The 27,990-nt window shown below is 39.7% G+C and overlaps 1 protein-coding gene across 1 annotated transcript; it reads left to right on the top strand.

Moving 5' to 3' along the window:
* The first annotated feature begins 15,270 nt into the window (after positions 1–15,270).
* Positions 15,271–27,789, top strand: cmpk1 (cytidine/uridine monophosphate kinase 1). The gene is made up of 6 exons (XM_043699247.2): positions 15,271–15,531; positions 21,383–21,529; positions 23,011–23,163; positions 25,355–25,431; positions 25,570–25,666; positions 25,897–27,789. The coding sequence occupies exons 1-6, from the start codon at positions 15,412–15,414 to the stop codon at positions 25,936–25,938; spliced, it is 636 nt and encodes a 211-aa protein (XP_043555182.1). The 5' UTR covers positions 15,271–15,411; the 3' UTR covers positions 25,939–27,789.
* The last annotated feature ends 201 nt before the right edge of the window (positions 27,790–27,990 follow it).

The following is a 27,990-nucleotide window of genomic DNA, read 5'->3' as shown; positions in this document are numbered from 1 at the left end:
CGGGTTCGATTCTCGCCTCGGGTGATTATGTGTGTGGAATTTACACGTTTTTCTCGTGTCTGATACGGGTGCTCCGGTTTCCTCCCACAATCCAAAGAAGTGCAAGTGAATTGGCTCTATGTTTGGTATAATAGTTAGGAGTAAATATAGGGTAGGTGGCTGGGTGGGTTACTCTTCGGACGGTCAGTGTGGATCTCTTAGCCCAACCTAATCCTGAACTTTTCCAATTGGTACATTCTCACACTGTGGTCAGAGCTAGTCAGGCATCCTCATTCTCACAATGGTGTCAGTATACCTGTGGGCTTATCTTTCCCTGCCTTTTTTTTGCAGTATAATACATGGGAGACCTGATGCTACCTTAATCCCATCTGCAGTATACAGCAATTTCTCTGTAATTTCCTATATATACTCTGTTTTGAGACATTGGATAAGGGGCTTAAATGCATGACTTCCTGATTCAGTAGATAAAAACAATGACTGCAGATGCTGGAAACCAGATTCTGGATTAGTGGTGCTGGAAGAGTACAGCATCCGAGGAGCAGTAAAATCGATGTTTCGGGCAAAAGCCCTTCATCAGGAATACAGGCAGAGAGCCTGAAGGGTGGAGAGATAAGTGAGAGGAAGGTGGGGGTGGGGAGAAAGAAGCATAGAGTACAATAGGTGAGTGGGGGAGGGGATGAAGGTGATAGGTTGGTGGGGGGAGGGTGGAGTGGATAGGTGGAAAAGAAGATAGGCAGGTAGGACAAGTCATGGGGACAGTGCTGAGCTGGAAGTTTGGAACTGTGGTGAGGTGGGGGAAGGGGAAATGAGGAAACTGTTGCAGTCCACATTGATGCCCTGGGGTTGAAGTGTTCTGAGGCGAAAGATGAGGCATTCTTCCTCCAGGCATCTGGTGGTGAGGGAGCAGCGGTGAAGGTGGCCCAGGATCTCCATGTCCTCGGGAGGGGAAGTTGAAATGTTGGGCCACAGGGAGATGTGGTTGATTGGTGCGGGTGGTCCGGAGATGTTCCCGAAAGCGCTCTGCTAGGAGGCATCCAGTCTCCCCAATGTAGAGGAGACTGCATCGGGAGCAACGGATACAATAAATGATATTGGTGAATGTGCAGGTAAAACTTTGGATGTGGAAAGCTCCTTTAGGGCCTTGGATGGAGGTGAGGGAGGAGGTGTGGGTGCAGGTTTTGCAATTCCTGCAGTGGCAGGGGAAGGTGCCAGGATGGGAGGGTGGGTTGTAGGGGGGTGTGGACCTGACCAGGTAGTCACGGAGGGAACGGTCTTTGCGAAGGCGGAAAGGGGTGGGGAGGGAAATATATCCCTGGTGGTCGGGTCTTTTTGGAGGTGGCGGAAATGTCGGCAGATGATTTGGTTTATGCGAAGGTTTGTAGGATGGAAGGTGAGCACCAGGGGTGTTCTGTCCTTGTTACGGTTGGAAGGGTGGAGTCTGAGGGCGGAGGTGCGGGATGTGGACAAGATGCATTGGAGGGCATCTTTAGCCATGTGGGAAGGGGAATTGCGGTCTCTAAAGAAGGAGGCCATGTGGTGTGTTCCTGATTCAGTAGTCTGTGTCCAAAAGGGCTAATGGTAAATTGTAGGATTTTTGCCATGGAACCAGTGTTTTTATCCAACCAATTGCACTGGAAAAACAGAATTAAAAGCATTGTTACAATGCACATTGGAGCTTAACAGGTCTGTGCTAGCTTTGAGTATTTTAACTTACTGTCATGCTAATTAATCCAAGTCAGTCCCTGTTTTTTACCGAGTGACTGTCAATTCTGTCCTGAGTAATTGTTTTTATATGTTTGTCCACCACTGAAGTTAAATTGACTGGTCTGTAATTGCTTAGCCTAAGTTTACATTTATGTTTGAACAAGGACATTATGTTTACAAATCTCCAATCCTCTGGCATTATCAGTGATTACAGGAAAGATCAAAAAATAATTGTCAATGCCGCTGCAATTTCCTCTTTTTCTTAAATATTCTGGGATGCAGCTCATCCAGTTCAAATGTCTTATCAGCTTTAAGTGTTGATACTTATATAGTTTTTCCAATTTTAAATCCTTCTAATAATGGAGTTTCCTCCTCGGTCACTGTGGCCAAGACAGCATCTGCTTCATAAGTAAAGACAGATGCAAGTTATTCATTTAATTCCTCAGCTATGTTTCTGGTCTCTGTAAATCCTCTTAATCAACCCTACTCCTCATTGTAATTCCCTTTAAAAACTAATTTGCCTATGGAAGACTCTGTGATTTATTTATGTTAACTGCCTGTTTCTTTTTCATAATCCTTGTTTGTTTCTCTGCTCCCTTTTGAACCTTCCATAGTCTGCTTGGTACAGTCGCAGGAAAAGTACTTATTACCTAACACCTGACAAAGCACACTTTTTCTGTTTAATTTCTATTTCCATCCAGGAACCTCTGGACTTCTTTGTCCTTACCGTTTTGAGAATGGACCTTGACTGTGCTCAGATCATTTGCGCTTTGAACACAGCTCACTGTTCAGCCACCGTATTTCCTGCCAACCTTTGGTTCCAGTGTAACTGACCCACCTTTGTTCTTCTCCGTTTTCCACAATGTTGATTAATCTTGCTCTGGATTGACAAATGTCACTTTTCTCACTCTCATAAAAGCAAAATATTGTGGATGCTGGAAATCTGAAATAATCACAAAAAATGTTATGTCCCAGGATACAAATGCTATAGGAAGGTTAGAAAGGGAGGCAAGAGAGGAGGGGGAGTGGCATTTTTGATAAGGGATAGCATTACAGCTGTGCTGAGGGAAGATATTCCCGGAAACACATCCAGGGAAGTTATTTTAGTGGAACTGAGAAATAAGAAAGGGATGATCACCTTATTGGGATTGTATTATAGCCCCCCCCAATAGTCAGAGAGAAATTGAGAAACAAACTTGGAAGGAGATCTCAGCTATCTGTAAGAATAATAGGGTAGTTATGGTAGGGGATTTTAACTTTCCAAACATCGACTGGGACTGCCATAGTATTAAAGATTTAGATGGAGAGGAATTTGTTAAGTGTGTACAAGACAATTTTCTGATTCAATATGTGGATGTACCCACTAGAGAAGGTGCAAAACTTGACCTACTCTTGGGAAATAAGACAGGGCAGGTGACTAGGTGTCAGTGGGGGAGCACTTTGGGGCCAGCGACCATAATTCTATTCGTTTTAAAATAGTGATGGAAAAGGATAGACCAGATGTAAAAGTTGAAGTCCTAAATTGGAGAAAGGCCAATTTTGACGGTAATAGGCAAGAACTTTCGAAAGCTGATTGTAGGCAGATGTTCGCAGGTAAAAGGACGGCTGGAAAATGGGAAGCCTTCAGAAATGAGATAACAAGAATCCAGAGAAAGTATATTCCTGTCAGGGTGAAAGGGAAGGCTGGTAGGTATAGGGAATGATGGATGATTAAAGAAATTGAGGGTTTGGTTAAGAAAAAGAAGGAAGCTTATGTCAGGTATACACAGGATAGATCGAGTGAATCCTTAAAAGAGTATAAAGACAGTAGGAGTATACTAAGAGGGAAATCAGGAGGGCAAAAAGAGGACATGAGATAGCTTTGGCAAATAGAATTAAGGAGAATTCAAAGGGTTTTTACAAATATATTAAGGACAAAGGGTAACTAGGGAGAGAGTAAGGCCCCTCAAAGATCAGCAAGGCGGCCTTTGTGTGGAGACACAGAAAATGGGGGAGATACTAAATGAATATTTTACATCGGTATTTACTGTGGAAAAGGATGTGGAAGATATAGACCGTAGGGAAATAGATGGTAACATCTTGCAAAATGTCCAGATTCCAGAGGAGGAAGTGCTGGATGTCTTGAAACGGTTAAAAGTGGATAAATCCCCAGGACCTGATCAGGTGTACCCGAGAACTCTGTGGAAAGCTAGAGAAGTGATTACTGGGCCTCTTGCTAAGATATTTGTATCATTGATAGTCACAGATGAGATGCCGGAAGACTGGAGGTTGGCAAACGTACATGTATTTGGAAAGGCAAGGACTGATTTGGGATAGTCAACATGGCTTTGTGTGTGGGAAATCATGTCTCACAAACTTGATTGAGTTTTTTGAAAAAGTAACAAAGACGATTGATGAGAGCACGGCAGTAGATATGATCTATATGGACTTCAGTAAGGCGTTCGACAAGATTCCCCATGGGAAACTGATTAGGAAGGATAGATCTCATGGAATACAGGAAAAACTAGCCATTTGGATACAGAACTGGCTCAAAGGTAGAAGACAGAGGGTGGTGGTGGAGGGTTGTTTTTCAGAAGGAGGCCTGTGACCAGTGGAGTGCCACAAGGATCGGTGCTGGGCCATTTACGTTTTGTCATTTACATAAATGATTTGGATGCAAGCATAAGAGGTACAGTTAGTAAGTTTGCAGATGATACCAAAGTTGGAGGAGTAGTGGACAGCGAAATGGATTAGCTCCGATTACAACAAGATCCGGACCAGATGGGCCAATGGGCTGAGAAGTGGCAGATGGAGTTTAATTCAGATAAATGTGAGGTGCTGCATTTTTGGAAAGCAAATCTTTACAGGACTTATACATTTAATGGTAAGGTCCTAGGTCGTGTTGCTGAACAAAGAGACCTTGGAGTGCAGGTTCATAGCTCCTTGAAAATGGAATTGCAGGTAGATAGGATAGTGAAGAAGGCATTTGGTATGCTTTCCTTTCATGGTCAGAGTATTGAGTACAGGAGTTTGGAGGTCATGTTGCGGCTGTACAGGACATTGGTTAGGCCACTGTTGGAATATTGCGTGCATTTCTGGTCTCCTTCCTATCGGAAAGATGTTGTGAAACTGGAAAGGGTTCAGAAAAGATTTACAAGGATGTTGCCAGGGTTGGAGGATATGAGCTACAGGGAGAGGCTGAACAGGCTGGGGCTGTTTTCCCTGGAGCGTCGGCGACTGAGGGGTGACCTTGTGGAGGTTTACAAAATTATGAGGGGCATGGATAGGAAGAATAGGCAAAGTCTTTTCCTTGCGGTCGGGGAGTCCAGAACTAGAGGGCATAGGTTTAGGGTGAGAGGGGAAAGATATAAGAGAGACCTAAGGGGCAACTTTTTCATGCAGAGGGTGGTATGTGTATGGAATGAGCTGCCAGAGGGTGTGGTGGAGGCTGGTACAATTTCAACATTTAAGAGGCATTTGGATGGGTATATGAATAGGAAGGGTTTGGAGGGATATGGGCCGAGTCCTGGCAGGTGGGACTAGATGGGGTTGGATATCTGGTCGGCGTGGACGGGTTGGACCGAAGGGTCTGTTTCCATGCTGTACATCTCTATAACAGGTCTGGCACCAGCTATGGAGGGAGGAATAATTAACATTAAATCTAATAAGACTGAAGAAAAGTCATACAAGACTTGAAATGTTAATTCTGCTTCTCTTTCCACACATGCTGCCAAATCCACTGCATTTATCCAGCATTTTCTGTTTTTATGTCATTTTCTACCATCATCCTAACCTTATGATGCAATGATCACTCTCCCCTAAATAGTCCCCCACTGTCATTTGATATACTTGGCCAACCTCATTGCTGAGAACCAGACCAAGCAGTGCCTCCTTTCTTATTGGATTGGTCACACACTGCAATGGGACATTCTGTTGAATCCAAGATGCTTATCCCTTGCTACCCCTTACACTATCATCAACCCAGTTTTTATATGGGTGATTAAAGTTATAACTGCCCTATGATGTTTACACCTCTGTCATTTCTATGGGATTTGGTTCACTATATAATCCTTCTCATTATTTGATGATTTGTCTTTTACAGTAAGTTAAGTAATTTCCACCTTCTTATTCCTTAGCTCTGGCCAAATCAATTCCATTTTATCAATTGAAACATCCTCTTTCTCCAGTACTGTATTGGTCTCCTTAAAATGCCACTTCTCTCTTTTTTTCTCTTTTCCTATCTTTTTTGAAAACCTTGTAACCAAGGATAACCTACCTTTCCTTAAAACAGATCTCCATTATTGCCATGTTGCATTAATCCTACAAGGCAATCTATGCCTGTAACTCGCCAATCTTATTAACTATGCTCCATGCATTCACATGTATGCAGTGAAACTCTGATGGAGACTTCATTAATTTTTCTCCTTTTCTGAATCCACCAATTAACTTACCATTTTCTGTTTAAGCATTATTTGCCTCTCTCAGCACTTTGTGTATTACTTTCTGTTATTTTCTTGTGTTTTCCATACACAACAAAACAGCAAAATTCCCTGAATACACTCCAAGCTGTGTTGAGATTCAGCCTGTCCAGCCTGGACAATCCTAAGGAGCTTGATCAGATGGGCCAGTGAGTAGAGGAGTGGCAGGTGGAGTTTAATTTAGATAAATGTGAGATGATGTATTTTGGAAAGGCAAGTCACAGCAGAACTTATACAATTTAATAGTAAGGTCTTTGGGAGTGTTGTTGAATAAAGAGACCTTGGAGTGCAGGTTCATAGTTCTTTGAAAGTGGAGTCCCACATAGACAGGATATTGAAAAAGGCTTTTGGTGTGCTTGCCTTTATTGGTCCATGCATTGAGTATAGGAGTTGGGAGGTCATGTTACGGTTGTACAGGATTTTGGAATACTGTATTCACTTCTTGGCTTCCTGCTATAGGATGTTGTGAAATTTTGAGAGAGTTCAGAAAAGATTTACAAGGATGTTGCCAGGGTTGGCGAGTTTGACCTATATGGAGAGACTGAATAGGCTGGGGCTATTTTTCTGGACTGTCAGAGGCTGAGGGGTGACCTTATAGAAGTTTATAAAATCATGAGGGGCATAGGTAGGGTTGTGGAGTCCAAAACTAGAGAGTATAGGTTTAAGATGAGAGGGATAAGATTTAAAATGGACCTCAGAGGTGTTGCACGTGTGGAATGAACTGCTAGAGGAAGTGGAGGCTCGTACATTTACAACATTTAAGAGGTACCTGGAAGGGTACATGAATAGGAAGGGTTTGGTGGGATATGGGCCAAATGCTGGTAAATGAGATTAGAGGAATTTAGGACGTAGAGGGCTATACAGCATGGAAACAGACCCTTTGGTCCAACTCGTCCAAGCTGACCAGATATCCTCAATAAATCTAGGCCCATTTGCCATCATTTAGCCCATATCTCTCTCAACACATCGCATTCATATACTCATCCAGATGCCTTTTAAATGTTGTAATTGTATCAGCCTCCATCACTTCTTCTGGCAGCTCATTCCACGCATGCACCACCCTCTGCATGAAAATGTTGCCCTTTTGGTCCTTTTTAAATATTTCCTTCTCACCTTAAACCTATGACCTCTAGTTTTGGAATTGCCCACCCCAGGGAAAAGACCTTGCCTATTTACCCTATCCATGTCCTCATAATTTGATAAACCTCTATAAGATCACCCATCAGCCTGGAACACGCCAGGGAAAATAGCCCCAGCCTATTCAGCCTCTCCCTATAGCTCAAACCCTCCAACCCTGGCAACATTCTTGTAAATCTTTCCTGAACCCTTTCAAGTTTCACATCTGGTCAACATGGGCAAGTTGGACTGTATGTGCTGTATAGATCTGTGATTCAAAACTCTATTTCCCCCAGAGTCAGTCCCACTAATTTAATGCCCTACCTCCTTTGTCACATTTCAGCCATGCTTTCGTCTGTCTTATCTTCCTGCTTCTGTACTTGCCTGCTCGGGTTAATCTGAAGATAACTACTTTGAGTTCCTACTTGCTAATTTTTTACTTAGTGACTACATCACTGTTCAAGCCCATGTTGTTTACATCATGTGGACTACAGCCTATAGCTGTTTGCCTTCCCCTGGAAGATATCCTGCAGTGATTCAGTGACATCCTTGACCCCAGCACCAGGGAATCCTTGAGGCATATGAAGACAACAGAAACATCTTTCTATTGCCCTAACCAAAGAATCTGTTATCAGTATTGCCCTTCTGCTCTTTTTCCTGTCTACCTGCATATTTAGGCCACATGTGGTGCCACAAGCTTGACTCTTGCTGCACTCTTTCAAGAACTGATCATGTTCACCAATACTGAAAGTGGAAAACCACTTAGTGAGAGGACTGCTGGTGACTCCCATCACACAATGCTGTCCTTCTTTGACTGTCTAGTGGTTATCCATTCCCTATCTATCCACTTGCACCTAATGTTCAGAGTGACTACTTTTCTGAATATGTTATCCACTTAGTTCTCTGCCATGTGGAAGCACTTCTGTGACTAGTCAATGCTTGAGCTCAGAAATCTGGAGTTCAAGTTTGATCAGCCAGTGACATTTGCTTTACATGGGCTTCTCTAGATTACGAGAAGTGTCTGTGACTCCCCGGGATGGGCATTCTACTTAGTTGCAGGAAAATCGACATTTCGGGTAAAAGTCCTTCATCATGAATAGAGGCAGGATGCCTGCAGAGTGGAGAGATAAATGAGAGGGGAATGGGGGTGGGGGTGGGGAGAAAATAGCATAGAGTACAATAGGTGAATGGGGGTAGGGATGGAGGTGATAGGTCAGAGAGGAGGGTGGGGGGAGTTAGCAAAGAGTACAATGGGTGAATGGGGGTGGGGATGAAGGTAATGGGTCAGAGAGGAGGGTGGAATGGATATGTGGAAAGGAAGATAGGTAGGTGGTACAGGTCATGGGGACAGTGCTGAGCTGGAAGGTTGGAGGTGGGGTGAGGTGGGGGAAGGGGAAATGAGGAAACTGGTGAAATCCACATTGATGCCATGGGGTTGAAGTGTTCCGAGGCAGAATATGAGGCGTTCTTCCTCCAGGCGTCGGGTGGTGAGGGAGCGGAGATGGAGGAGGCCCAGGACCTGCATGTCCTCTGCCGAGTGGGAGGGGAAGTTGAAATGTTGGGCCACAGGGCGATGGGGTTGATTGAAGCGGGTGTAGGAGAGCGCTGTAGGGAACATTTCCAGGCCTCCTAGCAGAGAGCTTTAGGGAACATCTCCCGGACACCCCATACTTGGTCACCCCTAACCCCCACTATGCTGGTGAACTGTATCTCTGGGACATCATCTCTTCTGTTCTTTTAGAGGCTGGTGACTGTCTTGTCTCCTCCTCTCACAATCTTTCAGAACTGCAGATTCTAAGTGGTTGTGTGCTAACAAAATCGAAGAGTAACGAATTGTTTATGGGTCAGTCAATAATGAAACAATAATGCATTTAGAGTCATACAGTGCAAAACTCATCCATGCCAACCAGGTATCCTAAACTGAACTAATCCCTTCTGCCTGCGTTTGGTCCAATTCCTGTAAAACCTTCCTATTCGTTTACCTATCCAAATGAGTTTTAAATATTGTAATAGTACCCGTCTCTACCCCTTCCTCTGGCCACTCATTCCATAGATGCACCACCCTCTGTGTGAAAAAGTTCCAAGTGATAATATTGCCATTCCTGAAATATACTTCAAGGACTCGTGTAGCACAGTAGTCATGTCCCTATCTCCTGAACCAGAAAGTCTGGGTTCAAATCACACTTGCTCCAGAGTTGTGTAATACATTTCTGAATAGGTTGATCAGAAAATGTCTAAAATCATCATAGATCTTCATTTACACAGTAATAATTGAAAACATTGATATTCTCTCTGTCATTCTGAATAGTTCAACAGTTTTTAATTTCTATTGCAATCTTTATATCATCCATTTTTTCTAATTCAGCAAAGAACCTCATGTATGTGAAAGATATGCCTTCCTGGGGCAATTTATTCTTTTCTTGCCCTCTTGAACCCCCCATTCACTTTCATGGTCAGAGTGTTTTGCAAATAGTTATAGGTGGAATAGTGAAACACTTGAGAATGATTACAAGTGACTTATCTAATCAAGAGTTTAAAATTCAAGAAGATTAGATTACAGACTTAAAATTGCCAAATGGATAGATATTTATTGCATTGTTTTGATTTGCAGAAGTTATTTATTCTTTTTGGAAACATTTTGTTTTGGGAATGGTGTGAATTGCTGTGCATTTTAACCCCAACATCCTCTCAATTCTTGCTTGAGATTGCAATTTAAACAAGGTATCATTACTGTAAATGCATTAGGAAATAATCTGTTTATTTCTGCATGCAACATACTTAAATCTCTAACAATAATAGGTTTATATCTAATTGGTGAAAATGTAAGCAATGCTATTACAGAGCTACAACCGTTCTTAACTGAGGTTTTCAAATTGTGACATGAAGTATGCTCATTTGGAATATGTTAATAAGAAAAGTAAAAATGAAAGAAATGTATTTTCAATACCAGAAATTAAACTTTTTAAAAAAATTAATTTAAGTAACCTGGGCTTTGCTAGCTAGGTCAGGATTTTTGCCTATCCCTACTTGCCTTGGAGAATGTGGAAGTGTGTTGTCCTCTTGAGTTGCTGCAGACCATTTGGTGTAGGTACTCCTGACAAAACTGTTCTGGAGGGAGTCCCAGGATTTTAACCCCATGATGGTAAAGGAACAGCAATATATTTCCAAGTCAGGAAAGCAAATGGCTTGCAGATAGCACCTTGAAACACTTCTATACATAGAGCCTTGGAGAATTTCTGCGGTGCATCTTGTAGATGGTACACACTGCAACTACTGTGCATCAGTAAAGGAGTGAATGTTTGTGCATGTGTCAATCAAGTGGGCTTTTTTTTTGTCCTGGATAATGTCCACTTTCTTGAGTGTTGTTGGAGCTGCACACCTCAAGGCAAATGAGGAGTCCATCACATTCCTGACTTGTGTATTGTTATTGGTGGACAGCATTTCGGGGCTGTTATGCTGGAGATCATCAAAATCTAAAAATGGTTTCTAAATAAGACATTTTAGCCTGATTAAGATGACAGACCTTGGGTACCTATGAGCGACATGGTGACCTGAGATAATTAAAATATTGGGTCATGATATGAGTATTTTTGTTATCAAAACCAAAGTAGGAGTCCCTCAGGGAGCATTCTTGGCTAAACTTTGCTTCTCATTACTAGTCACTTCATCAATATAATTTTAATATTATTTTCTTTACTGATGTTACCATCAATCACAGGATAAATAGTTCCTCATCTTGAAGATTAGTAGTAGTTAAATATAACCTTGAGCAGCACGGTGGCACAGTGGTTAGCAGTGCCGCCTCACAGCGCCAGAGACCCTTGTTCAATTCCGGCCTCAGGCAACTGTCTGCGTGGGTTTCCTCCGGGTGCTCCGGTTTCCTCCCACAGTCCAGATGTGCAGATTAGATGAATTGGCCATGCTAAATTGCCTGTAGTGTTAGGTGAAGGGGTAAATGTAGGGGGATGGGTCTGGGTGGGTTGCTCTTCGGAGAGTCGGTGTGGATTTGTTGGGCCGAAGGGCCTGTTTCCACACTAAGTAAACTAATCGTAACCCATATTTCCAAACCAAATCATGGTCTAACAAATGGCATGTTATTTTAAGTGCATCTTAAATTGAGATAAGTTTTGACAGGCAATGCCACAGCCTATTGGAAGAGAGTTGCTTTTAAATTCATCTCCACAGTTGGGTAATTCCAATTTATCTGTTCCGAAATATGGTGATTAAAGGTTTGTAAAAGTCTAGTAGGACAGAAAATTGTCAAAATAACATGCTTCAATAGGAATAATTTGAATTGTTTCTTTCTGGTAATGGAAAATCATAGCTATACTGTAGACAAAATGTATCTTCTGCCCTCGGATTTTTACATGTCTAAAATCATGATGCTAGACATTTATAACTCTGGATGGTGGGTAGACAATCTAATTTTCACTCAAGATTATATTTGGAGTAGAACCACAGGTGATGCTAATGCTTGTGTCAAACCTCACTGCTTATGTCAGCAATGGAGCTGTTGCTGGTATTCCTCAATATGTCTTTATAATTGCAAAACAAAATCGTCTATGTCAAAAAGAAGATTGACCAATCTTTAGAAGGGGCAAGGTAGAAGAGTCAGCTATTTTATTATATTACCTGTGACTGCCAGTTAAATCATTTGGGTGAGAGTGTGGTGGTGAATGGTGTTAACAGCATAGATTCAGTCTTTATATTGGTTATGGTTGTTCATGTAAGTGTGTATCTTTGTCCTGCCTCATATTTGATGCAGGGTGGTGGCACTTGCACTAGATGACCACTTGCCTTTGTTTAACATAGAGCACAATGCCTATGATCCTTCACAGACTGGCAAATTACCTTAACCTGACATAAATCCAAATAACACAATTAAGTGTTTGTGTATAATTTATGCCAATATATTAGCAAATAAATTATACATTCATGCAATACTTTATTAAAAAATTGTCATTTACAAGTTAAAACAATCTCCGTTTCTTTAAATGAATTATTTATTCTCATTCAATAAACTTTGTACAATTAAGTCATCACATGTTAGCAGTATTGAGCTCATGTATTGATTATTGGTCTTTTATGTAATGCGTCATATGTGAAAGGTCTGTATAAGGGAAATCTTTCTATATTCCACCACATAAGCTCTGAGAGTTAAGAGCTGGCAAAAGACATTTAGGGTTTGGTAAAAGCTCAAGAGGCAACAGTGACCTTTTAATTTAAAGTATTTAGTTCCTATTTAACTGCAGGGGAAAAAAATACATGCAAACAAATTCAGCCCCTAAGGCCAGGGGCTCCTCTTGATAAGTTGTAGTGCATTTCTCAGAATAATACTTGTAGATTGATGTATATACCTCTAAGTACTCTTCTAAGTTCAGTTTACTAATTCCAAACATGATAATGACTTGAAATATTGAATATAATTTGGTCCATGGCAGCTTAGGATTTCTGTGCACCATACTTCTGCTTGTGGACTGTGATTCCTAGAGATTTAGCCTTTTGCTGACTGATTTTCATTTTAAAAAATTTGAAATGTTATACTTAAGAACTAAATGCATGTAGAGTTTTCGGGTGGAAAGAGGAAGCATTTTAGTAATTCTGTTGCAAGGAACATTATCGGTTTCATAAAGCAATGGCTGGAGTGAATATGGTGCTGGATATATTTGTAGAATTATTTTACTATAAAGCGAATGTATTCTTTTTGTCCTTGTACACTTGGTGAGACCTCAGTGCAACAATGTGTCAATTTTCAGTCCTCTCACATGCTGGGTAATTATGAGACTTTGAAAGGATACAATGGAGAGTCACAAAATAAATTCTCAGTTTAAAGCATCTTAGTTAGCAAGGTATACAGAAAGAGCTGGTCATTAATCAGGAAAAATAGATTAAGTAATAATTTGATCAAGCTTTATAAGATGAGAAGGAAGTAGATTAGTGGACAGTTAGTTCCAACTGAATAGATGAGAGAAGATTAAAGTCACAATCAGAAGTGTTAGAACAGTTTAGATCCTTGGTCTACATGAAAAACATGGGCTAAATTCCAAGGTGACATGAGAGTGATGCCATTGATGTCAAGGTGGCATTTGTCCTAGTATGGCATAACGGGCCTGACTAGGTTTTAGTCAATTGCGATCACAGGAAATCTCTTCACTAGTTGGAGTCATGTGCAGCCCAAAAGGAGGTGATTGTGGCTGTTGACAGCCACAATCAACTTTGTCCCGTGTCATTGTGTACCAAGCTCAACTATTTTCAAAAGCTTTATCAATGACTTTTCATTTATTGTAAAGTTAGATATAGAGATTTTTCACTAATTATTGCACAGCATTCTGTTCAATTCACAATTGCTCTGCAGCCTGTGTCTGTGTAGTAAGCCCTGGAAACATTTAGGTTTGGGCCAGTTTTTTTCACGCAGAGGGTGGTGCATGTATGGAATGAGCTGCCAGAGGAAGTGGTGGAGGCTGGTACAATTACAACATTTAAAAGACATTTGGATGGACATACGAATAGGAAGGGTTTGGGGGGATATAGCCAAATCCTGGCAAATGGGACTAGATTAGTTTAGGGTATCTGGTCGGCATGGATGAGTTGGACTGAAGGGTCTGTTTCTGTGCTGTACATCTCCTATGATTCTATTTGTGCCTCGTAAATACCAGACAATGACCATCTCCAATTACAGACTTCCAGTCTCCTTGATATTTGATGTTATTAGCAATGTTTAATCCCATCCTGAAAGTCATCATTGACCAGAGACTACCTCGGACCAGTCACACAAACTGATTACAAGGCCAAGTCAGATGTTAGGATTTCCAAAGCGAACAACTTGCTTTCCAACTTCTCAATGTCTTTCCATCACCTCTAAGGCACAGGTCAGGAGTGTGATGGAATGCTCCCTAGTGACATGGATGCACGCAGTTCCAACAAGTAGCTTGGCACTATCTATGCCCAAACAATCCATTTGATTAGTATCCCATCTACCATGATAAATGTTCACACCCTCCAGCATTGGCATATAGTACCCTCAGTGTGGACCATCTACCAGTTTTTGTTTCTTGTGGAACAGTAGACCTGTGGAGCGGGCTGCTGCATACTGATTCTCTGCTTCAAGTTGGATGTTTCTGGCTAGGACGGAAATCACCTGTGAGAATGAGAATGTACATTAATCAGGATCAGAGAGGTCTCTTGGACGATATCTGTCTGACTGATTCATTTGGAGAGGAATTTCCCAGATTTTTTTTCTTTCTAATGACGTCGGATTTTTAGGCTTTTTTTCTCATGTGACTCCCTTGTAGAGATGCGGCTTCTTGCCCAGTGTGGAACTATCTATTGTATTGAACATGACATGCAATTATGTGTGAATGGAGGAATCATCTTGTTCTGTTGATATAATGTAATAATCACTTAAAGTATCTCCAAATTCCAGCCCAATTCTTGGAGAACCACCAAATAATTATTTTAAAATCTTTCCAATGCCAGTGACGGATAAGATAAATAGACAAGGTCTTTCCTCTAGGTTGGGGGAGTTCAGAACTAGAGGACATAGGTTTAGGGTGAGAAGGGAAAGATTTAAAGGGGACCTAAGGGCCAGGTTTTTCACGCAGAGGGTGGTGTATGTATGTATGGAATGAGCTGCCTGAGGAAGTGATGGAAGCTGGTACAATTACATTTAAAAGGTATTTTGATGGGTATATGCAGAGGAAGGTTTTACAGCGATGTGGGCCAAGTGCTGGCAAATGGGACGAGATTAGTTTCGGATGTCTGGTCAGCATGGACAAGTTGGACCAAAGGGTCCGTTTCCGTGCTATACATCTTTACGACTCTATAATAGGTATATTTTGAAAGTAACATCGATTTCGTTGTAATCGCAATGTTTGTAGTTTTAAAACGACGTCGTTGCTTGCGAGTACTCAATACAACCTTCCCTTTGCCTGAATTGAACTGAACAAAGCTTTATTGCTTGCGTGGAGTTCTTTCCCGGAAGCAGTCATTCCGTCGTGCGATTTGAGTCAGAAGGCGCTTGTGTCTATGCTGCAGAGGAAGAAAGCAATAGCCTACTGATTATATATTACTCTTTTCTTTAAAAGTGTACCTCCGCTTTATCGGCAGGAGAAGTGAGGAAGATCCGGGCTGGTGCATGGTTATTTCTTGTTGGGGAGCGTTAATTCGGAAATTGCTGATGATGAAGCCCAAAGTGGTTTTTGTCCTCGGTGGGCCAGGAGCCGGGAAAGGGACTCAGTGCGTCAAAATCGTCAAGGTGGGTTGAAAATATCATGTAGTAAAGCAGCCCCTGGTCCAGAGCAATGCATGTCCTGGAACCATTTACTCAGAAAGGAGTGGAACTGCCATTCACTTGAAAACTCCCTTTGATCTCAAACGGGGAGTGGGGTGATTTGATTGTGTCATAGAATTTCGCATGAACATTTCTAATCTAAGTGTACTGGCGAGGCCTTGAGCAACTCGATATTTTGTCCGGGAAAGTGAACGAAGCCGGAAGCAAATGGAATAGGGTGGATATGATTTAAATAGCAAGTTGTAAAAATAATTAATGATTATATAAATCCGATCCATCATTTAATTTGGAATAAACTTAGAATCCTTACTCGAGTTCTGGCAGCGTAGGTGGCGAGGTAGCTAACGTCAGACTTCCATCAGAATTAGAAATGGAGATGTAGAGGTTTTGAGTAATTAAAGTAGCAGGAGTTGGACAGAAAACGCGGAAAGGGACCGTAATTGGGTGAAAGATAGGGGCGATTAAATGGTAGAAGGGAAGTGGGTGGAAATAGATTTAAGTAACAAGTGAGTCTGAAGGAGGTATAAAATCATTACCCTCACCTGCTGTCTCAGAGTGGTGATGGGGGACATTAGGAAGCAGAGGTTATTATCTGAAATTGTCGAACTTTAATTGTGATGCATCCAAAAAAATGAAAGCTTGTTTGTCAGTTTGATAATACTTTCAGGGAACAACATTTTGGTTAAAAAAAACACATGCTTTTAATTTTGTGAGCAAGTATTAAGGAGTGTACTGATTCATGTAATAATTTAGCCATATCCAACTTGCTTTGCAATTCTAATTTTATATGTGGTTGCATTTTTCTATTGAGTGCTTAACTTAAGGAGAAGATTGGGTGGGACTGCAAATTTTAAAGGAGTTTACCTGTGAGGTTTTGAGTCATTGGTTAGGTTAATAAATATTTATGTACGGTTAACTTCCAAAAAGTAAATGTGCTTTTTGCAAAGTAGTTTAGGATTTCCAACTGTATTTTTCTACTTCTGCATACTGGCTGTTTAAAGGACAGAAACTTTTGTCAAATTTGGAACTGAATAATTGGTATCTAAATTATCAGACTGTCCAGTTTCCAATACTAAATGTATAAAAAATCCTCATTAAATTTTGAGAAGTCTGAAGTAATTGTCTTTCATTCCCACAATAGGCTTTGTTCCCAAGTCACTGACTCCCTCACTGATGTCAGTAATGGGTAAATTATTGGAGAGGATTCTGAGGGACAGGGTTTACATGTATTTGGAAAGGCAGGGATTGATTAGGGATAGTCAACATGCTTTGTGTCTCAGTAACTTGATTGAGTGTTTGAAGAAGTGTCAAAGGCAATTTATGAAGGCAGAGCAGTGGATGTGTCTATATGGACTTCAGCAAAGTGTTCATCAAGGTTTCACATGGTAGATTGGTTAGCAAAGTTAGATCACATGCCAGGGAGAGCTAGCAATTTGGATACAAAATTGCCTTGAAGATATGAGACAGACAGTGGTGGTAGAGATTGTTTTTCACATGGAGGCCTGTAATCAGCAGTGTGCTGCAAGGATTGGTGCTGGGACCACAGCTTTTTGTAATTTATTTAAATGATTTGGATGTGAAAATAGGAGGAATGATTAGTAAGTTTGCGGATGACACCAAAATTGGTGGTGTAATGGGCACAGAAAAAGGTTATCTCGGAGTACAACGGGACCTTGATCAGATGAGCCGAAAGGCCGAGGAGTGGCAGATGGAGTTTAATTTAGATAAATGTGGAGTGTTACGTTTTGGTAAGGCAAATCAGGGCAAGACTTATAGACTCAATGGTAGAGTCCTGAGGAGTGTTGCCAAAAAATGAGACCTTGGAATGTAGGTGCATTCCTTCCTTGAAGGAGGAGTCACAAGTAGGCAGGGTAGTGAAGAAGAGACAAAATAAAAACTGCAGATGCTGGAATCCAAAGTTGAACACAGCAAGCCAGGTTGCATGGATACTGCCTGGCTTGCTGTGTTCCTCCAGCCTTCTGCTTATCTACTCATGGTAGTGTATAAGGCATTTGGTAAGCTTACCTTTATTGGTCAGTGCAGCAGCATAGCAGTTGGGATGTCATGTTGCAGCTGTACATTACACTAGTTAGGCCACTTTTGGAATACTGTGTTCGGTTCTAGTCTCCCTGCATATAGGAACCTTTTGTTAAACTTAAAAAGGTGCAGAAAAAATTTACAAGGATATTACCAAGGTTGGAGGGTTTGAGCAACGGTAAGAGGCTGAAAAGGCTGTGGCTATTTTCCCAGGATCATGGAGGCTTAGGGGTGACTTGATAGAGATTTATAAAATCATGCAGGGCATGGATGGGGAGACTAACCAAAGTCTTTTTTTTTCTGAGTCGGGGAATTCAAAACTAGAGGTATAGGTTTAAGTTGAGAAGGGAACATCATAAAAGGCACTTAAGGGGCAATTGTTTTACACAGATGGTGGATCGTGTATGGAATGAGCTACCAGAGGAAGTGGTGGAAGCTGGTACAATTATGACATTTAAAAGGCATCTGAATGGGTACATGCATAGGAAGGGATTTAAAGGGATAAGGGCCAAATGCTGCTAAATGGGACTTGATTAATTTAGGATATCCAGTTGGCATGAAGTGTCTGTTTCTGTGCTGTACAGCTCCATGAATCTTTCTTGTAACTGTTTGTAATTGAACCAACTTGTTTACAAACATGGTTCACATTCAATTTGAGATGAACTTTTGTTTACAATCATGCCATCACTGAGACTCCCTGTTCTTACCACTCAGTCATCGCCTTTACCTCTGCCTCAGCTTATGTGTTCCTGAAAACCTCAGCTATGCCTTTGTTATTTCTAGACTTGCACTTCTCGTGCATTCCTGACTGTGCTGTCATATTCAACACTTTTTCTAACCTTTCAGCCATCCAAAACACTAGTGCCTGTGTTCTTTCTTGATCACTGATCCAAGGTGGTTCCCAGCTTTTAAAACTGTTTCTTTATTTTCAAATTCCTTTATGACCTCACTCCCCTCATCTTCTCCAGCCATTCAACCCACCAAGGTAATTGATCATTCTGGCCTCTTCAACAGTTATGATTTTAATTGTTCTACCTTTGGAATTCGTGACTTCAGCTGCCAACAAGGAGCACTTAGATTAGATTACTTACAGTGTGGAAACAGGCCCTTCGGCCCAACAGGTCCACACCGACCCATCCTTAAATCTCTTTGCCTCTTTACTACTTTAAGACACTCTTTAAAATCCACCTCTTCACCCCAGTTTTGTATCATATTCCCTAATATTGGCTTATCTGGCTTGATGCCAAATTTTGTTTGTTTTTCCAGTGAATGAGATATTTTATGTTATATTGCTGTATGGTCCAAATTGTTGTCAGTGAAAAGTGGTCATAAAGCATTTGGATTTTGAAAACTTAGTTGGTTCACTACTTCCTTTAAGAAAGGAACCTTGTCATTTTTACCTTGTACAGTCTACATATGACTCAACAGTTGTGGTTGACTTGCCTGCTTTCTGAACAATCCTAACAAGCCACTCCCTTGTATCTAATTCAGAGCAGCTAAGGATGGGTTATAAATGCTGTACTTGCCAGGGTTATCTACATTCAATATTTATTTTTAATTGATAGGTTATGAAGCTTCTGACTGAACGTGTAGCATATAAGTGAGAGAAGAGTAAATTCCAGGCAATATAAATTAGTCAATAACCTAATTTCTTTTAGTTTGTTCAAGCACCAAACAACAATGCCTTAAGTAGAGCTTATACATTTGTATTGTTTGAGATGATCTAGTCAAATTTCACTTATGCAAAAGAAGGTGTTCGACAAGGTTCCCCATGGGAGACTGATTAGCAAGGTTAGATCTCATGGAATACAGGGAGAACTAGCGATTTGATACAGAACTGGCTCGAAGGTAGAAGACAGAGGGTGGTGGTGGAGGGTTGTTTTTCAGACTGGAGGCCTGTGACCAGTGGAGTGCTGGCTCCTGTACGTTTTGTCATTTACATAAATGATTTGGATGTGAGGATAAGAGGTACAGTTAGTAAGTTTGCAGGTGACACCAAAATTGGAGGTGTAGTGGACAGCGAAGAGGGTTACCTCCGATTACAACAGGATCTTGACCAGATGGGCCAATGGGCTGAGGAGTGGCAGATGGAGTTTAATTCAGATAAATGCGAGGTGCTGCATTTTGGGAAAGCAAATCTTAGCAGAACTTATATACTTAATGATAAGGTCCGAGGGAGTGTTGCTGAACAAAGAGACCATGGAGTGCACGTTCATAGCTCCTTGAAAGTGGAGTCGCAGGTAGATAGGATAGTGAAGAAGGCGTTTGGTATGCTTTCCTTTATTGGTCAGAGTATTGAGTACAGGAGTTGGGAGGTCATGTTGCAGTTGTACAGGACATTGGTTAGGCCACTGTTGGAATATTGCGTGCAATTCTGGTCTCCTTCCTATCGGAAAGATGTTGTGAAACTTGAAAGGATTCAGAAAAGATTTACATGAATGTTGCCAGGGTAGGAGGATCTGAGCTACAGGGAGAGGCTGAACAGGCTGGGGCTGTTTTCCCTGGAGCGTCGGAGGCTGAGGGGTGACCTTGTGGAGGTTTACAAAATTATGAGGGGCATGGATAGGATAAATAGACAAAGTCTTTTCCCTGGGGTCGGGGAGTCCAGAACTAGAGGGCATAGGTTTTAGGGTGAGAGGGGAAACATATAAAAGAGACCCAAGGGTAAACCTTTTCATGCAGAGGGTGGTACGTGTATGGAATGAGCTGCCAGAGGATGTGATGGAGGCTGGTACAATTGCAACATTTAAGAGGCATTTGGATGGGTATATGAATAGGAAGGGTTTGGAGGGATATGGGCCGGGTGCTGGCAGGATGGACTACATTGGGTTGGGATATCTGGTCGGCATGGACAGGTTGGACCGAAGGGTCTGTTTCCATGCTGTACATCTCTATGACTCTAACTATTTTTTATTAACCGTATAGCCTGCTTGAAATCACATTGAAACAGAAAGTCTGTGCCATTGGCGATGTCATTGTGCATCTGGAACACTGTGTTAACTCTACTCAGGAACTGGTCCTTGTTGCCTACTTTGCCTATGGGCACGTCATTACTCCTCTGACTTCTCATTGTCCCAGTCTGCTTTCAGCTTATTGTCTTCACCTAGCAGTGGCATCACAAACCTGCAACTGTAGAAATTGTGTTCTCTCAGTTGCCTTGAAATGATGCTTGCAACATTTAATTCATGTTACTTGGCATTTCATTATGTTAAATTTGGTGTCTCTCAGTTAGTATGGGTCTAAAATATTTGATTCACTCATTGAGTTGGAATATCAAATGTGACAGTGGAAAATTGAATAGAAGTACAAAAATAGAGACATACAGTATAACTTTATAATGGGATCAAATTATGCCTAAACATCCCACTTGAATGATTTCCTTCTTTTTGATCTTTCTTCACTTCAAAATTTATATTTAATTTCAATTCCCCAGGTACAATACCTTAGGAGATTTACTCATATAAAATTAGGAATTCTGTCCATTTGATGGCATACTGCTAATGTTACATTTAAGTAATATTACTTCTGAGAAATATTTTCAAATAGCGTTTTATCATGAGTGCAGTATATTGCCAAAATTGAATGACAGCTGTAGCTTTGGTTTGATTTTATGCCCATGCAGTAGTTTTAAAAATCTATCTCCATGAAATCTCTGCAAGGTATTTTGCACTTGGCTTTCAATTTTTGTGATATTGAAGTTTACCTAAGTTTTCACTATATTATTTGAATGTAATATGTTAAAATCTTGTAATCATTAATTATTTTTTATATTGTCCAGAAATATGGATATACTCACTTATCTGCTGGTGATCTACTTCGTTCTGAACAAAGCAAAGAGGGTACTCAGTATGGAGAACTGATTGACAGTTACATTAAAGAAGGAAAAATTGTTCCAGTGGAAATAACTATCAAGCTTATAAAAAAGGTAGGACAACTTTTTACAGCCTAAAAACAGTAATGCTTCAAAACAGTAGATTATATTTAATCTTCTTTACTGAATCCACTGAAGACATTCTGGGATTGTTGAGAGCTGCCCTAGTCCAGCACTGACATTACAGACAGTGTAAATTTGTGAGGGTGTTAATTCCTTCAGTTATGGTGTCAGCAAGCACAGCTTCTTTTTGCAAAGACTCCTACCCACAGCTTTATGACCGTAATGATTATCTTCAAATAAGATTGCAATTGAAATGAAAGTCGATGGTAAATCTGAAATATCGACGAATTGATATTGTTAACCTGCTAAATATTTACAGTGGGTCCCATTTGAAAACTTACCAATATACATTGTTCTGTAAGAAGATTTTGGTATTAAAATTACTAATGAAATAGTAATGAACTTGCCATGAAAAATATACAACAGTCTTACTTATTTGGCAAGGACTTAATCTTCCTTATTTGGCCAGAATTTACTGTCAATAGATAAAGGGAACATTTGTTGTAGATATTGATTACAACAGCTGCCATGGGAGGAAGAATAAGCCTTACAACAGCTAACTTGTTTCACTCTTGTAGTGTTCTTAAATTGGTGGAGGTTAGTTAGCTCAGTTGGCTGGATGTCATGCCACCAGTATGGTTCAATTCCTGCACTGTCTGAGGTTACCATGAAGGACTCTCCTTCTCAACCTCTCTCCCTTCATGCAATATCTAATTTACTTACAACCATTCTCTTCCCAGGAAGGTTTATTTTTAAAAGAATTGTAACTTGGATAATTATTATACAAAATGTACAGTGGGCTTTAAAGATCTAAATTTTAAGTACAAACGTATTACTTGCACTAATATCTTGACAGTGCTGTATGATCAGTACTAAACTAACAGTTTTCTTCCATGCCAGATATTGCTTATTACTCATCAAACTAAGTATACATGATTGTAGACTTCACCTTTCAGGAATGTTTAAGTTAAATATAAAAAGCACCACTCCCTTCTTGTTTTATATTCATAATTAACCAGTTATCCTATATGCTTAAATGATCTTTGTTCCATACTGATAGAATTGTATTAGTTCAGGGTATGTTCAGGATATATTCCTGTTAAAGAGCCACATTTTCTTTTGAAATTAAAAAAGGAGAGAAATTTGCAAAGTATTTTGGAGCTCTGACCAATTGATTTGGTCATACTGAATGTATTTTTTAAAATGTTTATGCAAAATTTAAAAATCACACAACACCAGGTTGTCGTGCAACAAGTTTAATTGGAAACACTAGCTTTTGGAATGCTGGTCCTTCATCAGGTGGATGAAGGAGCAGTGCTCCAAAAGCTAGTGCTTCCAATTAAACCTGTTGGACTATAACCTGGGGTTGCTTGATTTTTAACTTTGTACACCCCAGTCAACACCGGCGTCTCCAAATTATGCAAAATTAGTTTGACAAAATGTTTGCATTACATTTCTGGTATATTTTGCAGGCAATGGATGAGAAAATGGCTCAAGATGCTGCAAAGAATACATTTCTTATTGATGGATTTCCGAGAAACACAGACAATCTCAATGGGTGGAACAAACAAATGAATGATCATGCTGATGTGAAATTTGTCCTTTTTTTTGACTGTAGTAATGAGGTAATTGAATGAACAGATCTATGAATGAAGAAAAATATCCTGAGCAGGACTGGTGACACTCGTGCATGTTTTCTAAAGCTGTTGCTAAGTAGGCAGAAGTATGTCAGAAAAGTAAATTTAGTGTATTGTATGTTTTAATAGTATTTTCCTGAGCTAATCGTCTAAAACACATTGGGCAACAGTGAAGCAATAATGCTTGATGCTATTCTTGAGAAAAGCTGTCCATAAAAACCTGATGATTTCTGGATGAATTCCTCTTTGTTAATACTCACTTGATGCAGCAAAAGCTGTGGCACTGGACAATATATCAGATATAATACTGAAGAAATGCATTCCAGAACTAATCAAAACTTTACCTGCACATTCCCCCCCCCCCCCCCCCCCCCCCAACAATGTGGAAAATTACCTATCTCTTCTTTATCCATGAAAGAAAGAGGGCAAATCTTATCTGACCAATTGCTCTGCCCTCAGTCTCATGTAAAAGAAGTATTGGCAATAATGCTAATGAGTGACACTTGCTCAAAAGTAACCTACTCTCTGATGCTCAGTTTAAGGTCTGCCAGGATTATTCAGCTTTGGATCTCATTCCAGCCCATGACTTGCCTTGACTCAAGACAGCATTAGATCGAGTGGTGTTGGGAAGTCTTAGTAAAGTTAAAGTGAATTGCAACCATGGTGGGGGAGGCACAATTCTTCATTTGTTTTGATGCAAATCATCTCAGCTTTAGGAGTTCCACAGTAGTATCCTAGGCCCAACCATTTTTTGTTTGTCATCAAGAATGTTTCCTCTATCATCAGATCAGAACTGAGGTTTCTGTCTGATGATTGATCTATACTATGCATCAGTCTTCAGATACTGAAGCAGTTAATGTCTGCTTGAAACAAGGCCTGAACAACATTCATGCTTAAGTTGATATGCGACAAGTAACATCTGTGTCATAGAAATATGATGCAATGACAATCTTTAGCGAGAGAGAATTAATAATCTTTCTTGATGCTTACTGGAATTCCCATTGCTGAATTTTCCACCATCAACATCTTAGGGTTGCTATTGACTAGAAACTACACACAGACAGACAGACACACACACAGTCTGGAATTCTATAGAAAATAACATGTTTCCTTACTCCCCAAATCCTGTTTGGTGTCCACAAGGCACGAATCAGTGGTGTGAAAGAATACTCTTCACTTCCTAAGATAAAAGCAGTTTCAACAATATCCAAACAGCTTGAAAACCATTTAAGTCAAACGAGTCTGCTTAACTGACACCCTATTTACCAGATTAAACTTTTGTTCACTCTATCACCATCACACCCTGACTGCATGATGTACTTTGCACAAATGGACAGCAACAATTCAGTGCATCTTTATCTGTATATTCCACATCTGCACTCCCTCCCATTTAAAAAAACACGGGCAGCAGGTGAATAGGAACACTAGTATCTCCAACTCCTCCTCAAAGTCACATTATCCTAACTTGAAATTGTATTGTTGTTCTGTCATTGCTGGCTGGATCCTGGAATTCCCTAACAACTGTTAGTGTACCAAAACCACACAAGCTGCATGATTCAAGACAGTTGTCTCCCATCATCTTTGATGGGTAATCAATGCTGCCCTTGCCAGTGACGCTCATGCCTTATGAAAATTTCATTTTTAAAAATGATCTGGTGCTAAGTCAAGATAATCTTCAGGATTCCAAATGCATTGATAGCACCGATCAGACTACACAGCAAGTTCTTTCACAGACAACAAAATAGAAGTGAAAAGTCCAAAATACTTCATTTTTCATTTAAAATTATACTGTAAAATAAATGATTCTCACATAATATTTAAGCTACTACAGTAATGTAATAGACTTTAAATCAAATGAAGTATTTTGGGAAAAACATGAATGAAGCAATTTAAATATCCATGTTCACCTTTTAAAGCTGTGTTCAAATCTATATCACATTGATTTTTTTTGGCATTGTTTCTCATTGCAGCGAGAGGTTTCTGCTTCTGTGTTCACTAGCCTTCCATCTTCCAATCATTAGAATAACTATGATTAAAAGCTTGGAAAGTATTCAAAAGCCTGAACATCTTGTCTGTGTTTTTCTTATTTTCTCTTTTTTTTAATATCCCTTTTTGTCATTTAATATTGAACATTAATGTAAACCAAACTTAATTTCTTACAACGTTTTTGTTTCCAAAGGTCTGTATACAGCGTTGCCTTGAAAGAGGAAAAGACAGTGGAAGAACAGATGACAATGTCCAGAGTTTGCTAAAAAGGTAGAAATTCAACTTTCTTTCATGGAATCGTAGCCAGTCAGCACAAATGGAGGTCATTCAGCACTTTGTACAAATGACCATTCTTTATCCTGTTTATAAAGAATTGTCTTCTGCTTTTGATATTTATTTTTATTTCAGAATTCAGACATACATGCAGTCTACTAAGCCTATTATAGACCAATATGAGAAAGAGGGAAAAGTAAGAAGAGTCGATGGTGCCAAAAGTGTTGATGAGGTATGCAATGTGTACAGCAGTTAGTTAACCTCTTTAGTCTCTTTATTTGCTCTTTGACATAGAGCAAATATTTTTATTCTTTGAGCTGACTAAATTTCTTCTTTCCCTTTTGCATTGAAAGATCTGTGATCCAACATTATAGTGCCATAGATTTGCATGTATTTAATGGCCAATATTTGAAAATGTTTGATATTAAGTTGGAATTTATTTTGCTTGATTTTTTTTTTCAGGTTTTTGTTGACGTTCAGAAAATCTTTGATTCTGAAAACTGAATTAGCTGCTCTCTTGAAGCTTTAAAAAACAGATGCTTCAAATACTTTCTCGCTGGAAGTAGCGGTGATCTTCTACCTATACTGTTTATTTTACAAGATATATTTTCTTCAGAAATCCTTTAGTGGATACATTTTTTCCATTAGTATATTGTTTGCTATTACTTTTGTATGAAAGCATTTTTTTGTCAAGTGAGAAAATGCTACTTTTTTTAACCTGCTTCCAAATATGCTTGTAACTAGAAATCCTCTCTAGGTCATTTGAAGTTCTTATGTAAAACATGTATTTGTCTTAAGGATGTATGCAGAGTTTCCCTTGAGGTACAATGAGTTATCACTTGTATTGTTGCATACCAAATGATCATATTTAAACAGTTCATGCATAAATGGGCATTATTTATTAATCTAAGTGCATATGCCGCTGATTTTGATTTTTAAATGCCTGACTTATTTCGCACTTGTAATTTTGAATCTGAAAGCTTGAAGGAAAGTGAAAATTAAAAGGCTGGATTTACATAAGTTGTGAATGGATATTAAATGATTATTGCATAATGAAAAAATGTAATTGAGAAAAGTAGCCTCTGAACGTATGTTTGTCCTTGGGTTTATCTATTTATGTACTTTTGAGGAATTAAATTTATCGTTTCTTGGTCACATAATATTTAAATGTTGTGTCAGAATCTTGGAATACACTAACAGCACTGAGGTACTGTCTTCATCACATCAACAAAAGCAGTTTAGGAAAGAAACTTATCATTACCTTTTTCAAGGGCAGTTAGGATTAGGCAATGTCACTGGCAAGGCCAGTATTTACCCACATCCTGAGAACAGATTTTACAGAACTTGATAGTGTGTACATTTTGTCCTGTAGAATAAATGTGTTCAGGTGAAAGTTGGTTGAATCTGCAAAAGATAGCTGGAGAAAACAGTGCAGAAGAAGTTTACAGTGCGGGATAATTTGTAAGCTTGATGTAACAATTTCCTTGCTACTCACTAGTTATCAGATGCACCAGTTAGATATGTGTAAGGAAGAGTATGATCATTCAACTGTATCACTTTGCACTATATTTATGTTGTAATATTTATATACAGGAAGACACTAGAGGATGTTTTCATAAATTTCTGTCCCACAGTCAGGTACTGTGCATGTGAAAAGAATAAATTGTGAATGCTGGAATCCAGAGCACGTCAATTCGCATCTTTAAGGAGAAAAGGCTAAGATTTTTATTTTTTGCTGTTTGGCAGAACATCAGAGGATGTGCACATTGAATATTAACCTATCCTTGCCCTTGACCTATACTGATTGCCATGTTTGTACTTCAAGTATGCTTATTTGATTTTATTCCTGTGTTTGGAAGTAGCGTGAATAATTATCTACTATGATTATAATTCTAATCCTTTCATTCCAAACTGAACTATAATTCTGAGCATTGAATTCTGAGAAATTTGAGTGTGGTAATTAAAGGCAAGACTGTACCAGAGTATTTCAACATAATTGCAAGAACTTCTGGTTTGTTGTTTGTTTCTCATCTTCTGATTTTCTTAATTCTACCATTTACATTTTTAATTAATAGACATATAACTTAAACATGATACAAGTGCAATAAGCACTTCACTAATAAGCAACTTGGCCACATTAAGAATGTGGTTTTATAATATGCAGAAAACATATTGTAAAGTGTCAGTCCTTGAGAGAGATTCATAAAATTTGTAGTTTATATAATTTCTGGATAGTGTTCATAAGATTCGGTCTGACATTTGTTATGCTGAGTAATTAATCTACCTTGAAATGGGGTCCTTTTGCTCATGTAATAACTTAAATAAAAGAAATAAAGAAATTGGCTGTTTGTTGAACTGTTTTAAACTTTGCAGAAAAGTAATTCTCAGTCTGTTAACTTGTAGCTTCAATCCAGAATATTTTGTTTAGATTTTACTAAAATATATACTCATGCTCTTGTAGCAACATTTATGTCAAAGGCTCAGAATTTTCAGTGAGTAACTCACTTTCCAAACTCCCTAAAGCCTGTCCACCATCTTAAAAGGCAACAGTCAGGA

The sequence above is a fragment of the Chiloscyllium plagiosum genome, unplaced genomic scaffold (genome assembly GCF_037043375.1).
Source record: "Chiloscyllium plagiosum isolate Xiang-an unplaced genomic scaffold, Cpla_swu_hap1 HiC_scaffold_9, whole genome shotgun sequence".
Lineage (NCBI taxonomy): Eukaryota > Metazoa > Chordata > Chondrichthyes > Orectolobiformes > Hemiscylliidae > Chiloscyllium > Chiloscyllium plagiosum.
Note: the sequence above shows the minus strand (reverse complement) of the source record. Positions and strands in the feature narration are given on the sequence as shown.

Bases quoted from the DNA above. Each gene is read 5' to 3' on its own strand.
- cmpk1 (XM_043699247.2), top strand. From the start codon at position 15,412: ATGGTTATTTCTTGTTGGGGAGCGTTAATTCGGAAATTGCTGATGATG. The intron at 25,432-25,569 runs GTAGAAATTCAA...TTTTTATTTCAG, and splicing joins GTCCAGAGTTTGCTAAAAAG to AATTCAGACATACATGCAGT. The intron at 25,667-25,896 runs GTATGCAATGTG...TTTTTTTTTCAG, and splicing joins GTGCCAAAAGTGTTGATGAG to GTTTTTGTTGACGTTCAGAA.